This window comes from Oratosquilla oratoria, chromosome 4 (assembly GCF_046742065.1).
Source record: "Oratosquilla oratoria isolate Oo_2021 chromosome 4, ASM4674206v1, whole genome shotgun sequence".
In the NCBI taxonomy this organism is placed as follows: Eukaryota; Metazoa; Arthropoda; class Malacostraca; order Stomatopoda; family Squillidae; genus Oratosquilla; species Oratosquilla oratoria.
In genome coordinates this window covers 4,105,983-4,121,291 of record NC_134780.1, presented here as the reverse complement: position 1 = coordinate 4,121,291, position 15,309 = coordinate 4,105,983, and the positions used below count along the sequence as shown (strand labels likewise).

The 15,309-nt window shown below is 42.7% G+C and overlaps 1 protein-coding gene across 1 annotated transcript in view; it reads right to left on the bottom strand.

The window, feature by feature from the left end:
- Nucleotides 1-726: 726 nt before the first annotated feature.
- The window catches only part of SMC1 (structural maintenance of chromosomes 1), a 34,756-nt gene continuing 20,173 nt past the window's right edge, over nt 727-15,309 (bottom strand). The window contains exons 9-14 of the mRNA XM_076183429.1: nt 14,011-15,207; nt 11,321-11,450; nt 8,331-8,678; nt 4,759-4,937; nt 3,262-3,439; nt 727-1,607 (exon numbers count right to left, since the gene is read on the bottom strand). Of these exons, the coding sequence (XP_076039544.1) occupies nt 1,503-1,607; nt 3,262-3,439; nt 4,759-4,937; nt 8,331-8,678; nt 11,321-11,450; nt 14,011-15,207 (2,137 nt within the window). The 3' untranslated portion in view covers nt 727-1,502. The remainder of the gene's footprint in view (nt 1,608-3,261; nt 3,440-4,758; nt 4,938-8,330; nt 8,679-11,320; nt 11,451-14,010; nt 15,208-15,309) is intronic.

Below are 15,309 nucleotides of genomic sequence, written 5' to 3'. Positions count from 1 at the left end.
TGTGTGCACATTTAAGTGTACACATGTACACGTGCGCATGTATTTGCACATGTACGTGTATGCATTTGTTAACGTTTGCACATGTACATGTTTGTACAAGTATGAGAAGAGGCCTTGTTGCCCGTATGAAAGGGTTCCTTGTATGGGAAGTGTCCCTGTAGGTTGGGGTATGCCATGATACTATGGGACTCTGCCCTATGCTAATATCTTATGCTAAAGCATGTACCACACCTCCCCCCACCCACCCACCACGCTTGCAGGACCATCGCGAGAGGTATGCCCATTTGCGAGCAGTGGGGGATCTGCACACGAGGACCACAGGTCATCCATGAAGGGATGGGATGCGACGGGGGTGGCAGCTTGGGGTAGGCATTGTATGTTGGAGTAGATGCTGGACCAGAAGATGTTTGCCTAGCCCTGTTGCTTGGCGGCTTCTGCACCATGGTGGCTGTCATGGAGGCGGGCCAGTGGGCACTTCTGTAGGGCAGAGGGGACGATGACGTACTGGCCGTAGAGTGCTAGTTCCCCATCAGCAGAGAGGTTAAATGAGAGGGAAAGCAAATGGGTACTGGATGATTGTGGACTGGGTGAAGGGTGGGTATATGCCCTGGTTGGCCACCTCTTGTAGGGGTGAAAGGGTCTTTTGGTAAGTATGTAAGCAATATATAATGAAAGTTTAGACTTGTACGAGAGCTGCTTGATACTGGGTAAGAAAATAAAACTCCATTCCCATCTAGAATATTTATTTTCAGTCATGACTAAGAATGACAAATATTTACTCTGAAATCCTTGTTACCACTTTGTACTTTTGTTTACACTTCTCGAAACTTGTCAAAAAAAATCATAGCAATTACAACGATGCAGTGATAATAAACGAGGGTCTCTTGCTTGTCAAACTAAGCTCGTCACAGTTAGTTGTACTCTCCTTTCCTTAAATTTCTAACTCTCTATGCAAGGTTTTAGGTTGCACTTGTTCCCTAAAAATAACAGGAGGCTTTTAATAATTTCTTCCTCCATCATATAAACCGGATAACATAAAATATTTCTTTTCTTCTTTAGTAAAAATTGGTGAGAATAGAAAATAATACAAACTGCAAAACTTCCTATGTGAATCAGTAAAGGGGGCCACAAAAAATATGAACTGTAGAATTCATTAAATGTGAATTATTGAACTGATAACCATGGCAGTACAGGCCACAATCAAACTTGTTTGATTTGTGGTACCCTCACTGTTTGATTGGACTTTTTGAAGTTGATTGTTATGAGACTGGTGACCATATCAAAAACATGATACACACTCCATCCTATCCACGTGCCTTTACCACTTAATATTTATGAAATAAACAGTTGCTACCTCTGAAAAGTTACAAAGAAAGTACATTTCTAAGGTATGTACACTGACTTCACTCAATCTTGCACACCGGACTGGTCTTTCCACTGCTGGCCTAGAAGTGTGACTACAGCTGAATCACACTCATGTCTATTTCAGTAATGGAAGGCCATTATCTCATGACTCTGGCAAAAGGATCTTGTGGTGTTTGTGGAGGTGGCCGTGGGAACTTCTCTAAATCTAGCGTTAGCACGCGGCTGATGAGACACTCTCCAGGCTGTCAAGAAAAAGGATTAATAAGATTTTAGAGCTCATCACAGCACAAATATTTATACAAAAATGCCTTATAACAACAGGCAACAAGAGGTTGTATCTTCATTAACCTCTTCCGTATGATGACGCCTACGTAGGCGTCATGAGACACATTTGGGTATACAGTAAGTCCTCCTTATACGGTAATTCTTTATCCGGTAAATTCACAGTTACGGTATTTGGTAATGACTACCCTAAATTGCATTTACGGTAAGAAAAATTCAGATACTGTATTTGTTCGTGTTTTGAAGAGGAAAGAGCAGGGAGAAGGTACGTCTGCCATATCCTATTATTACATGTTATAATGAGTTCAGTATATGGTAATTTCAATTAGTAGTAAGGTTTTCAGGAACGCATATGTACCGTATAACGAGGACTTACTGTACAAGGATGCTGGTGTCGGTGCTCTTCACTTACTAGAATAGCCACCCCTTCCCTCCCTCGCCCTCTCTTAACTCCTGATAACCTCCCACTTACACTCACCCTTCCCTTTCAACTTAGTTTCACTCAAAGCCAACACATCCATCTTTCTTCTCACAAACATACTACCTATCTCTTCCCTTTTACTCTCATCTGTACCACATCCACGCACATTAAAAGACCCAAACCTTAGGGTGCTGGTCCGAAAACTTCCAGACCCTCTTATGCCTTCACTTTTTCGTTTCGGAATGTCCCCTGTCGGGCTACAAGGAGAAGGATGCCTAGTCCCAATCCCCGTCCCTTTCTTCTCGCCTCTTACGATCCAAGTGGAAATACTTGGTGGCAGTATTCTTTTCCCCCACCACAGGGAATACATCCTTACCTTTTCCTATTTCTTTCTCACATATCTGTCTTACCACAAAAATTTGATCTACGCAATGTTTACCTGTCCTAAATCCACACTGCTCCTTGCCAATCACTCCCTCTGTTCCTCTCCTAATCCTCTCAATCAAGATCCTCCCATAAGCCTTCCCAACTACACTAGGTATGTAAATACTTAAAGAAGCTTGGCCTGAAACTACATACCACCAAACTCCTTACTCCATCAAACTCTTCTAAACATTACCTCTACTGAAAAATCCCTCCCAAAAGAACAAAGAAACTTTGATTATTACATTCTGATCCCCACCACTAAATAAATAAAACCAGCACAGAATGGGGCTGGCCACAGAAACTGCCCCAGATGCACACATACAGGAGACATAGAAGACCTCATTGTACACTGCCCCACCCAAACCCTAACTATATATATATATACATACCATATACCAAAGGCTTTTTCCCCCTCACAAGGGAGGTAGCCACTCATTTCATCCCCACCCACTGCACTCCTATTACCATCCTTCATCTCTTCTTGCTCCTAGATGACGGGTCATCCCTACATCTGTTGCCCTGGGTCAGAAGCAATACAGGAAGACATAGCACATCCACAGCAAGGCCTCTTCAATTAAACCCTAACTGGCCAGTTACCTGGGTGGTGTGGGTCTCCTGCAAGAGAGATCTGGGGCAACAGATTGATTGATTCATCTCCCAGAAACATTGTACTGATGTAACCAGTTCTGCTACACTGGGTGTTAAACCTACCAAAGATGTGATGATAACTGTGAAAACTCATAGCCATAATTCTTAATGATACTTACATCAGGGCAAATGCCAACAAGAGCATCAGCATTCTGGTAAAACTCTTCCTTCAGCGAGATGACAATAGTCTGAAGGTTGTCTTTCTTCTCAAGGATGTATGAAGCTACCTTTCCAATGTTAGTGTTGTCCAGGGCAGCATCAATCTCATCCAACACAAAGAATGGGGCTGGCTGATAGCTGAGAATATGAAACAAGAAAATTCTTAGTAGATCAAGACATGATACTAATGACTTTCTTCCCAATATAAGAGGGACAGTGTCATATACCCACACCACAAGATCTATTCACCCACATCTCCCGTTATCAGCACCTTAGGGATAAAATTCACCAACATCACTATTTCCACTGCTGCTGCCACCACCAAAACCCACTATCACCACACTACTTCAGTCAAATGTAGTTCAGTGAGGAACAGCTACTCCACAGTAGAGTCCAACCGAAGCTACCCACACTGCTTCACCATGAAGATGATATGGTTTAACGTCATGAACTCCCCCCTATCAGGAGGCTAGGATAGTGCCCCTTACAGACGACTTTGTAACACGGAATTTAATGAACCAAGCCTTTTGTTCAACTTCTCCAGCAGCATAGTTCAAGCCTTCATCCCATCGACCTTCACCGCGAGTAACAACACCTTAACCCTCTCGGCCAGCAAACTTCCACCATGCTGCTTCACCATACATGGTAAAAAAAAATCATCTACTTACAGGGTAATCATGATTGGCATTTCTTATGAGGATGCGTGTTGTTTATCACAATCAATCCACTTCCACCCCCACATACTCCACTCCCATTCACCATTCCTCCCTCTCTCTTATCTTGGCTCCTCCTGGACGATGGGTCATCCCTGTACCTTGCCCACTGCCCTGGGTCAGAAGTAGTGTCACAAGACACAGCACATCCACAGCAAGGCCACTTCATTTAATTGGCGACCACCCCTCTCTGTTCCCTCATGAAGAAAAAGAGAAGACAGGGAGAAATCCCTTCGGGCTGCATTAAATTATTTTTCACACATATTCCCTCACCCCTGCCCATCGAGAGAGAAAAGAAACTGGAGAAAAACCTGTGACTAACAAGCCTACTGAATCAGGAAGGGTGGCAGCAGCTACTCAGTGATATATAGATATACACATTTTTTTCCCCTTTCAAGGTTGTGAATGGAACACATACCTAAGTTCCTCAAAATAGATTTTCTTTCATTTTTTCTTTTCCCGTCCTGGAGAATAGGATTAACACGGGTAACCATAATCCCCTCCCCCCAAATCAATTCCCCTGGTCGGGTTGGGACACTATACCCATTAATTGAACACTGTTAATGATAATGGAGATAACTATCTCCAAAAAGAAAATCCAACCTTGGGGCTCTCGGATCACAATAGCTACCAAATATACTTGAACACTTAACTGTATGGCCCGGTTTGGGTCATTATGCTGCTATTAGACAACTGAATGACACCTTGAACACTAAATAGGTTACTAATCACATCAATACACACCTGTGGATGGCAAATAGGAGAGCTAGGGCAGCAATGGTTTTCTCTCCACCAGACAAGTTGGACATGGGCTGGAATCGCTTGCCCGGGGCAACACAATTATAGTTGATACCTTCCATGTAAGGTTCCTCTGGATTCTCAGGCCCTAGGAAGGCCTGGGCAGACTGATTCTTGGCTAGTGACTGTAAATAGTGAAGGATTCATTTTCAAATTTGTCTAGTTACTAATAACTACAGCTCCAATCTCTCTCACTCAATCATATAATAAAGTTACTGCTTACAGGAGGTGCTCAGATGAGAGGAAGGGTGGGAGGGGTGTGGAGTGTTTTTAGGGATGAAATGGGTGGGAGTGTTTTTATGCCTTTCCCTTTTTGGCTACCTCCCTTGGAAGGGGGAAAAAGCCTTGGTATATGTATGTATGTATGTACTGCTTACAACATGACACAGGATGTGTCATGCTGCCATTGCTGTTCAATAACATGGATGGGGTGGTACAAGAGGTAAATGCACCTGGGATTAGAAATGGTTAAAGAAAATTGAGTAAAATGGGAGATAAGCCAGTTGTTGTTTGCTGATGATATTGAGCATGTTGCAGGATTAGAGTAGGGATTAAGGAAGTTAGTGATGGAGTTTGGGAAGTTGTGCAAATGAAGAAAGTTGAAGATAAATGTGGGTAAAAGTAAGGTGATGAGATGTAAAAAGGGAGAGGATGGCAGCAAATTGAAAGTGAAACCACATCAGTACGAGTCAAATTCTCATGCACAGCATTGGCTGCCAAATGTACAATGCAACACACTACTCCCATTATAAAATATGAAGTCACTGCTGTATTACTCATTCTCTTTTACTCTGAGTAATAATAAACACAGAAAATGTGATCAAACCAGTTCACAGAATCCGGGATAACTCATGTACAACTACAAAAAATATATATAATCAAGATGCCGACGCCAGCATCCTCGTGTACCCGCTCATGCCTCATGACACCTAATCTACACAGGCATTATTATACTGAAGTGGTTAAGTGACAGAGACTGGAGGCAAATGTGGCGGGATGGGAGTAACGGTGGAGGTAGAATGTAGACTGAGAGAAGCAAGTAAATGCCTTGGTGGTGTACACACCACGATAACCATATATATATATGTATATAATATGTATATATACGCCAACAATATGACACTTATTATCATTTTCCTGACTAGTCAACACAGATAACCGGATGAAAAATACATACATATACCAAGGGCTTTTCCCCCATTACAAGGGAGGTAGCCAAAGTCAAAAGGCATAATTCCACTCCCACCCACTCCACTCACCACCCCTCCCTCCCTCTCATCTTGGTTCCTCCTGGATGATAGGTCATCCTTACACCTCACATCTGGGTCAGAAGCAACACAGCAAGGCACAGCACATTCATGGACGACAAGGCCACTTCATTTAATCAGCGACCCCTTTTCTCCATCCCCTCATGCAGAAACACTGATGATGGGGAAGAAATCCCTGCGGGCTGCATCAAAATATCATTCACACATAACCACTCCCTAACACCTCCCCTCCCTATACCTTCCATGCATCACAGTATCATCCATACACAGCCATTCTCCACTCACCCCTATCTTCTGCCTTCTCCCTTCCTCAACAGACATCCCTCTCTTTCTCAATGCCCTGTTCACCCCATCCATCCATCTCATCTTAAAAGATGGAAAATGCACATGATCATGTACAAACATACACACATATGCTGTGCACACACATATATCACTGTTGGAATGGAGAAAAAAAAAAAGTATTGAAAATTCCACATATTTTAACTGCCAGCTGCACCTATTTAGTAATGGTGTTTTTATGTGATTTAAAATGTGCTCGCTGGACTGCCTTTGACCCAAGCAATTTGGTGGGGTTGAAGGATGACCTTTCATCCATGAGGTGCAAAGATGAAAGGGGCAATGACTGGGTTTTGGATGGGTGTGGGATGAGTGCTTGTATATGACTCGCCCACCATCCTTATAGAGGGGAAAAGCCCTTAAGGGTCCGTCAGGGGCAATTATTCGAAAAAATCTGGTACATGAACGAATTTTAGGAAAACATTTAAAAAGAATCTCTATGATGTTGGCAACACTCCTACAAAGTTATAGAGCTGTATTTCGTTTCTATCTTTTTATACAGAATAAAATAAATTATTGGCAACCTCTGGCAACCCCATTGCGTATCAAATATTCTGTATATTGGAATAGCGTTAATTTTTTCTATAGCTATTTTGTTTTTTGCTACGGAATTGTGTTTATGGAGGTATTTAGCAACTCCTCCCACAAGCGTAGATCCAGAAATAGCACACATCAGGGCATCAGTACCCATCCAAACGTCAAAGTGAGGTCACGTTCTTTTGAAGCTCTCACCGTGCTTCATATTTTTGATTCCTCACTGTAATTTCTTGCGGTAATCATGGCAAGATTGACGAAAAGCCAGCGAGCAAGGAGGAAGAATGCAGTGAAGGCCCTTGCGTGCCAGATGAAGAAACGAGAAGGAAAAAAACAAACAAACGAAGAGGACAGAATGTTGGTTATAAAGAAGGATTTGTTGTTCCTCTTCTTGAAGAACCCTACACCCATATTCATAAGTCTGCCCTCGAAAGAAGAGACAAGAAACGAGAGGAGAAAAAAAGTGAAAAGTAACAGTGGTAAAGTGACCAAAAGCGGGGACTATGGGGCTGGGGCCTTTTAAAAATGTCGAGCAAAATTTAAATGCCTTCTCATGTACATTTAATGTTTTTGTCCTTTTGGTTGTTATTTCTTCAATTGTTCTTGATGGATTTTTGTCATTTTTGTTTCATTTGAAAGATAAAATTATGCTCTTTATTTCCTATATTAAAAAATAAAAGAAATGTTATTTTATCTTTTTTTTCTATTTATGAAACCTGAATTTTGCAGCATCTTTGAAATGTTCAGAAAAGAAAATTCACAAAAAATCAGAGGTATAAGTTTGGTCAAATGTACAATATAACAAATATTCCCCAGAATCTAAGCTTGCAATATATACCAAGCTTAATTATGTGGAAGGATTTCCATATGATTAATTACAGCTTCATTAAACTTCATTATAACTTCATTATATCTTCACTACACTTTATATATACATGTGAGGAATACAATACCCAGGGGAATTATAGACAAATGTAAATGGTAATTATACCTAAGTTCATCAAAGAGATTCAAAAAGTTATAGGACATGCTCCCTTATAAAGCAACCTGACGGTCCCTTAACCACTTCCATACGGTGACGCCTACGTAGGCGTCATGAGGAGCAAGTGGGTACGCGATGATGCCGACGTCGGCGTCTTGATTATATTTATTGTAGTCGTACCTACGTAACCTCCATTCTCTCTAAACTGGCTTCATCATATTTTCTATGGTTATCAAAATTCACGGGTGAAAGAGAACGAACGATTGAGCATCGACTATATTCTTTATAATTCAATTATTATGACGCAACATCGCACGTCGGGCAGCTAATGCTGCCAGTCGTGCAATGTGCCCCGGAGTGAAGAGGTTAAGTATATATGCATTTATTGTCCTTACCTTATAAATACCATCAATTTCATTTGAAACATGCTCAAAGAAAGCCATGAACCGATCATAACGTTCTTTCTTCACACGTTCAAAGGCCAGTTTGGCTTTTTTGGCTCGTTTTCTGGCATTGTCGAACTCCTCGTTTGTTTCCTGGAGCTTTTCTCGTGCTAGATCTAGTTTTTGCATGGCCTTCAAGTTGGGAGCCTGAATACGTTGGATTGTGTTCAGGAGCTCGTTGATGTGTTTCTGCATTCTGTGTTCCATTTTCCTCACATCATCTGCGTCATCAATATCCTTCTGTTGTTCATTCAGATAAGAGTAGTCCAGTACTATGCGAGCCTCCTTCTCATACATTAACTGCAGAAGAAATGTTATTATTAAGGAAAGTTCACAGATTCGAATTATAATTGTAATCACAAAGTTACTATATACACAGAAAAAAAAAAAAAAAAAAAAAAAACATTATCCATATAAATATAATAACTATGATATGATACAACAAAATGTCTGGTCTCCAGGCTGAGCCAGTCCCTCATTTCTCTCTGACACACAACCCTCAACAATCTCCCTTTTCTATATTCCTGCTTTTTCACAATAGGTCAGCACACTGCCACCTGCACTCCCACTTCTCTTCTTGTTGGTCAACTACATAAAAACCAACCCATGCCCTTACATATGCCTCACATGATCTAAACTTACAAAAATAAATACACATACTTCCATCAAATGCAACAATGCTATCAATTCCACCTAACATGCACAACAGTCGCCACCATAAACCAATAAAGAACTGAAGCTGCAACCAACATATGACAACACTTACCACATACACATAAACACATACTACATTAACATTAATGAACTCACTTATCCACTTTTTATACTAATGAAACATATACAGTAGGGTGTGTCTCAAAAATCAATTCCGGATTATTTTTTCTCTCACCCCCTGGTTTCGTGCAGTTTGTGAAGTAAAATTCACATGGTAATTTTCCCCGAATTCGGAGCAAGGGAAGGGCTCGCCCAGGGCATGTATCTTTTAGTGTGATGAGCACCTCTTCGCTTCTGGTATACTTATATCGGGCACTGTTGGTAGGGCTGCCAAGCTGAGTGAGGAATCTCCTCTACCTGGTCTATCCGGTCTTAAAACCACATTGCCAGCAAAACGACCGAAGAATCTGCTGTCTCCCCTTCTCGCCTCTACCTTGGATCGGACGAACACATCCTCTCGGAACGCAGCGTACATCATGGCTGAAACGGTTCGGAGTATGGGTGAAAACATACAGGAGTACAACATCAACCCAAGCTCCATTCACCGGCAACGGGCTCGCCAACGATCCAGCACTGCAAGCAGTTTAAAGGCGTCCTTTTCGACTGATTCGTCACTCACCGTAGACTGGGACGGCAAGCTGATGGACAGCTTGGATGGCCAGAAGATGATCAAGCGTCTCCCGATCCTCATCACGGGAAAAGGGGTGGTTCAGCTTCTTGGAGCCCCTCAAAAGCCCCATGGAACAGGTCCAGCCCAATTAGATGCGGTCGAGACCTGCTTGAAGGACTTTGGGCCTGGAAACCAAGGTCCAGGGGCTCTGCTTTGACACCACCATCTCCAACACTGGCATCAGAGGTGGTGCGTGCAAACTCCTGGAAGTGAGACTGGGCCGGCACCTTCTCCACATCACCTGCCGCCACCACATCCACGAAGTTGTCCTGGGAGGGGTCTGCAATGCTCTTCTTGGTCCGTCGTCTGGCCCCGACAACCTTCTGTTCAAAAGCTTCAGAGCAACATGGCCATACATCGTCCAAGACGACTTCAAACCAGCTTCATCTGATCCGAATGTTGAAGCGGTCATTGCCCCGGTACATGAGAACCTCATCGCTTTCTATGTCCATCACTCTACCAGCACTCAACCGAGCGATGACAATAAGGAACTCATCGAACTGGCCCTGATCTTCCTCGGATACGACATTACACAGAAACGTGATGTGCTGTTCCGCCAACCCGGAGCCATGAACCGTGCACGCTGGATGGCCACCCTGCTGTACGCTATCAAGATCTGGCTCTTCAGGGACCAAGTTCCTCTGAGACCGAAAGACCAGCGAGCGGTAAGAGACATTGCCATCTTTGGCGTGGTCCTCTACACCAAGCGCTGGATCGTCACTCCCAATGCCTCCGCCGCTCCGAGGAATGATCTGGACATGATGAAGGACCTCTTGGCCTTCAAGAACAAGACGCTTGTGGGTCCAGCCATCAAAGAATTGAATGGACATCTCTGGTACCTCGGTGACGAACTTGTGGCCCTCGCTTTCTTCAATCAAAATTTCTCGGCGGACACCAAAAGAACCATGGTCCGTCGTCTTGAACATCAACCTGGTCCTCGTCAAGTCCGCCCTCAACTACCACCTGAGGCCTTCGACGGCCGTTTGGTGCAGTTCGTAACCCGGAGGACGCTACAGTTCATCGACCGGCTCCAGATCGGGAAAGAATTCCTGACCGTCGACCCTACTGAATGGCCGAACTGTGAGGATTACAAAGCCGGTTGGAGGTCGTCGAGGAGCAGGCTGTGGTCAATGACTTTGCCGTGTGCGCAGTTGCGCTGGTCTAGTCATTCAACCAGAAACTGACAAAGAAGGAGGATGGACTCCTGGACCTGCTCCGAGGGGTTCAAGACCGCCGGCTGAAATACCCGGACCCAAAGAAGAAGACTCTCTTGAATGAGTAAATGAAGAGTGGCTGGGCGAGTGGTTATTATTGGAGTAGAGGTTTCGTTTTTTTTCTGTTCCTTTATAATTCCAAATGAAACGATTTCAGAGGGTGAGAGAAAAAATTCAGTGACTTTGATTTTTCATCCCTATACTTGAGACACACCCAGGTATATTGAAATTATTCAAAAACTAAATTCACACACACACGAGGGGGGGGGGGGAGAGGGAGAGAGAGAGAGAGAGAGAGAGAGAGAGAGAGAGAGAGAGAGAGAGAGAGAGAGAGAGAGACTGACCTGTGTATTGAGTCCTGACGAGTACTCCAAGGACTCTCCTCCATCTCCTTCATTGTCTATGTCCTCCATATTGCCTCTGGTCATGGGTACTAAGATGTCATCCATCTTGCACTGTTTTAATATTGAATGCCTAAAACACAGAAAAAAATTATTAAATTTACTTCAACTAGATAAGATATATGAACCCATTTTTTACCTCCAGTTAACCTTGTTATGGACCAAAAGAACCTTGCTGGTTTATTTTGTTGTTGAACTTCAACATAAGTTGGCTGTACTTTATACATACACACATCTAATACCCACTTCATGGAAGCAATGATGGGTATCTGCTTGTGGTGATCCTGCATGATGGATGGAGAGGCTCTCCATTTTCAAACTTTATCAAACTCTTCACCTGCAATCAGGTGATTCAGCCCCTCTTTAATATGAGTCAAATTCTCAAGAGCAGCATTGAATGCTTGATGTGTGATGATGCATCACAATACTCATGTTATAAAATATAAAGTCACTCCTGTATTACTCATTCTCTTTTACTCTGAGTAATAATAAACACCGAGAACACAATCCAGCCAGTTCACAGAATTCGGAGATTACTCATACATACATACATATACCAAAGGCTTTTTCCCCCTTACAATGGAGGTAGCCAAAAACAAAGGCATAAAAACCATTCCCACCCATTCCATCCCTAATACACTCCACTCCCCTCCACCTTCTTATCTTGGCACCTCCTGGATGACGGGTCATCCCTGCATCTTGTCCACTGCCCTGGGTCAAAAGCAGCATCACAAGACACAGCACATCCACAGCAAGGCCGCTTCATTAAATCGGTGACCCCCCACTCTCTCCGTCCCCTCATGCAGAGGAGAAGACGGGGAGAAATCCCTTTGGGGTGCGTCAAATTTTTCTCACACATACTATCTCACCTCCCATCCCCACCCATTCCACCTCATGCATCACAATATCATCCAAATACAACCATTCTCCATTCACCCCTGTCTTCTGTCCTCTCCCATCCTTCCTCAACAGACATTCCCCTCTTCCCCAAAGCCCCTTTTACCCCATCCATCCATCTCATCCTAGGTTGCCCCCTCATGTTCACTCCCTCCACATCTGTCTTCCATACCTCTTTTAGTAGTCTTTCTTCACTCATTCTTTCCATGTGTCCAAACCATCCCAATACTCTTTCATCAACCCTATCTCCCAACTGTAATATGTGTGAGAAAAATTTGATGCAGCTCGAAGGGATTTCTCCCCGTCTTCTCCTTTTCTGCATGAGGGGACGGAGAGGGGGGGTTGCCGATTTAATGAAGCGGCCTTGCTGTGGATGTGCTGTGTTTTGCGACACTGCCTCTGATCCAGGGCAGTGGACAAGATGCAGGGATGACCCGTCATCCAGGAGGTGCCAAGATAAGAGGGAGGGTGGAGGGGAGTGGAGTGTATTAGGGATGGAATGGGTGGGAATGGTTTTTATGCCTTTTTCTTTTTGGTATATGTATATGTATGTATTAAAACACCAGCAATCATCACAATTTAGGTTCCTATTAAACACCAGCAATCATCACAATTTGGGTTCCTATTAAACACCAGCAATCATCACAATTTGGGTTCCTATTAAACACCAGCAATCATCACAAAACACATCACCTAATTACATAAAGGATTTTTTTTTTTAACCTTGTACTGAACATGTAAGATAAACCAATTATCAGTGGTGGGCAGTGCAAGTGAAGTACTTAGTACAAGTGCAATGCACAAGATTGTCTAATAATTAACTTTCATAATGGCACAAAGCAAGAGCACAAACTATTTGTGTATATGTATGGGAATTACTGTAAAACATTAAGATATTTACCATACTTAACTGTGTCAATACATTTGAATTCAAACTGAAGTAGGAGCAGCAAATACAAATGAAATAATAAATAATGCAACAAGTTATAACAAAACTATCTATACACCAAAAGGCTTCTTCATATTCATAAAAAAGGTAGCCAGTCAAAGCATGGGAAGTCTTAAATAGTACAATTTAATAAATTCATTCTGTATAGGAATTTCTCTGGCTTCTCTATTTTTCACATAATGGGATGGGGAGGCGGGGTTGCTGTGAAAGTGAAGCAGCCTAGCTATGGATGAAGTGTTTTGATGTACTGCTGCTTACAACCCAGGTGGTGGGCAGGGGACTGGGATTACCCTTCATCCATGAGGAACTAAGATTAGAGGGAAGTGAGGGTGGTGGATGGGTGTGGGTGCATGCCTCTGATTTGGCTGCCTTCCTCATGAGGAAGAAGACCTTGTTTTATCTTTAGTATAGTTGTCACTTGTCACTCACTCCAGGACCTTCTCCATCTCCATCAGGTCACTTTCCTTTCAGAAAAATAAACCTCTTAAAATCGAGAAGGCTAAGTAAGTGCAAATAATTTTATGTTTATGTTCCTGATGTTCTTCATGCCCACGAGTGTAATCCTGTGTATGGTCTCATGCTTTGTGCAATTTGCAACTGATATTCATCAGGACACAATTGTGTTTTGCACACATTCTTGTGCAACTGCCCTGATCTGCTAATTATGTTTTTAATACCAAAAAGTTTTTGGTCTCGACTATTACAGGAGCTGCTGATCCCTTTGTCCCTTCCCTAGCCCCTTCATCATACAGAGAAATGAACATGAAAATATGAATGAGTCACTTACCTATCTGCTCGCTTTTGTTCAATTTTGTGCTCTGTTGCGTTGATCTGCTTCTGCATTGACTGAATGTCTTTGGCAATACTTCCAACCTCTCTTCTTGCTTTCCCTATATCATCATCCATTTCATCACATTCAGACTTCTTAGCTAATTTCTCTGATCTCTTCTTGTCCAAGTCCCTCATGGCTCGGTCAATTTCTGACATTTGCTTCTGTTCTGCCTGCTTTGCTTGTTCAAGTGCATCTTCATCATCCTGAACTGACCGTTCCCAACGGGCAACATTACTTTGGGTGTCACGTGACTTCTCAAACTCCAACTGGTTTAATATTCTGTTCTTCTGTTTCTCAAACTCCAACCGCTTGTTAGCTCGATCTGTTTGTGCCCTCAGCTCTCTTTCCTCATAATGACGTATGTTTTCCACACCAATCTGTTTGCAGAAATCAGCAAAAACAACATCTTCCACGTTGTTCATTTTCTCCTTCACATCACTTATAGTTGCCTCTCGTTCTGCCATGACCTTCTCTACATCTCTAACATGTGGTTCAAAAGTATTCAACTCGCTTTTCAACTTATCAATTTCTTTCTGCATCTGTGCAATTTGTTTTTCTGTTGTTTCTTTGTCTGTCTTTGAGTACTTAAGTCTGGTTTCTAACCCTCTGATCTGTGACTCCACAGTGTTGAGCTCAGACTCCCTACGTGATTTCTTCATGGCCTCACGGAGTTCTTCAGAAAGTTTTTCTTTGCTCTGTTTCAGGTTAGACAGGTGTTTTTCATCCCATCGTTTGGCTTTGCGAGCCAAATCCAAACTACCTCCCGAGATAATACCCGATTTGGAAAAGAAGGTACCATCAAGGGCCACTGCATCATACCGATGACCATCCTCCATCTCATATGCAACTTTAGATGCATCTTCTGGTGTTTCGCACACAAGAGCATTGTTGGTAGCAAAGAGCACTGCACGCTTAATCTCTGAAGGATCATACTGTAACACATCATAGAGTAGTTTGACGTTTCTAGGTTCTTTGATGTTCCGGAGACGTTCTTTCAAAGGTTTGGCCTGAATGTAATCCAATGGAAGGAAGGTTTCTGGGTCTAACATCTGATCTTTTAGGTACTGCACACACTGCCTGGCTGTCTTCTCCGTATCCACAACAATGGCCTCCATGTACTTACCCAGTACTTTGGTAATAGCAACATTGTATCTGAAACATAAATGAATGAGGTTATGTAATATCAACATTAACCATTAATGTTAACTTAACTTGTCTTCTATTTTCATATCTATACATCAACTATATACTGTC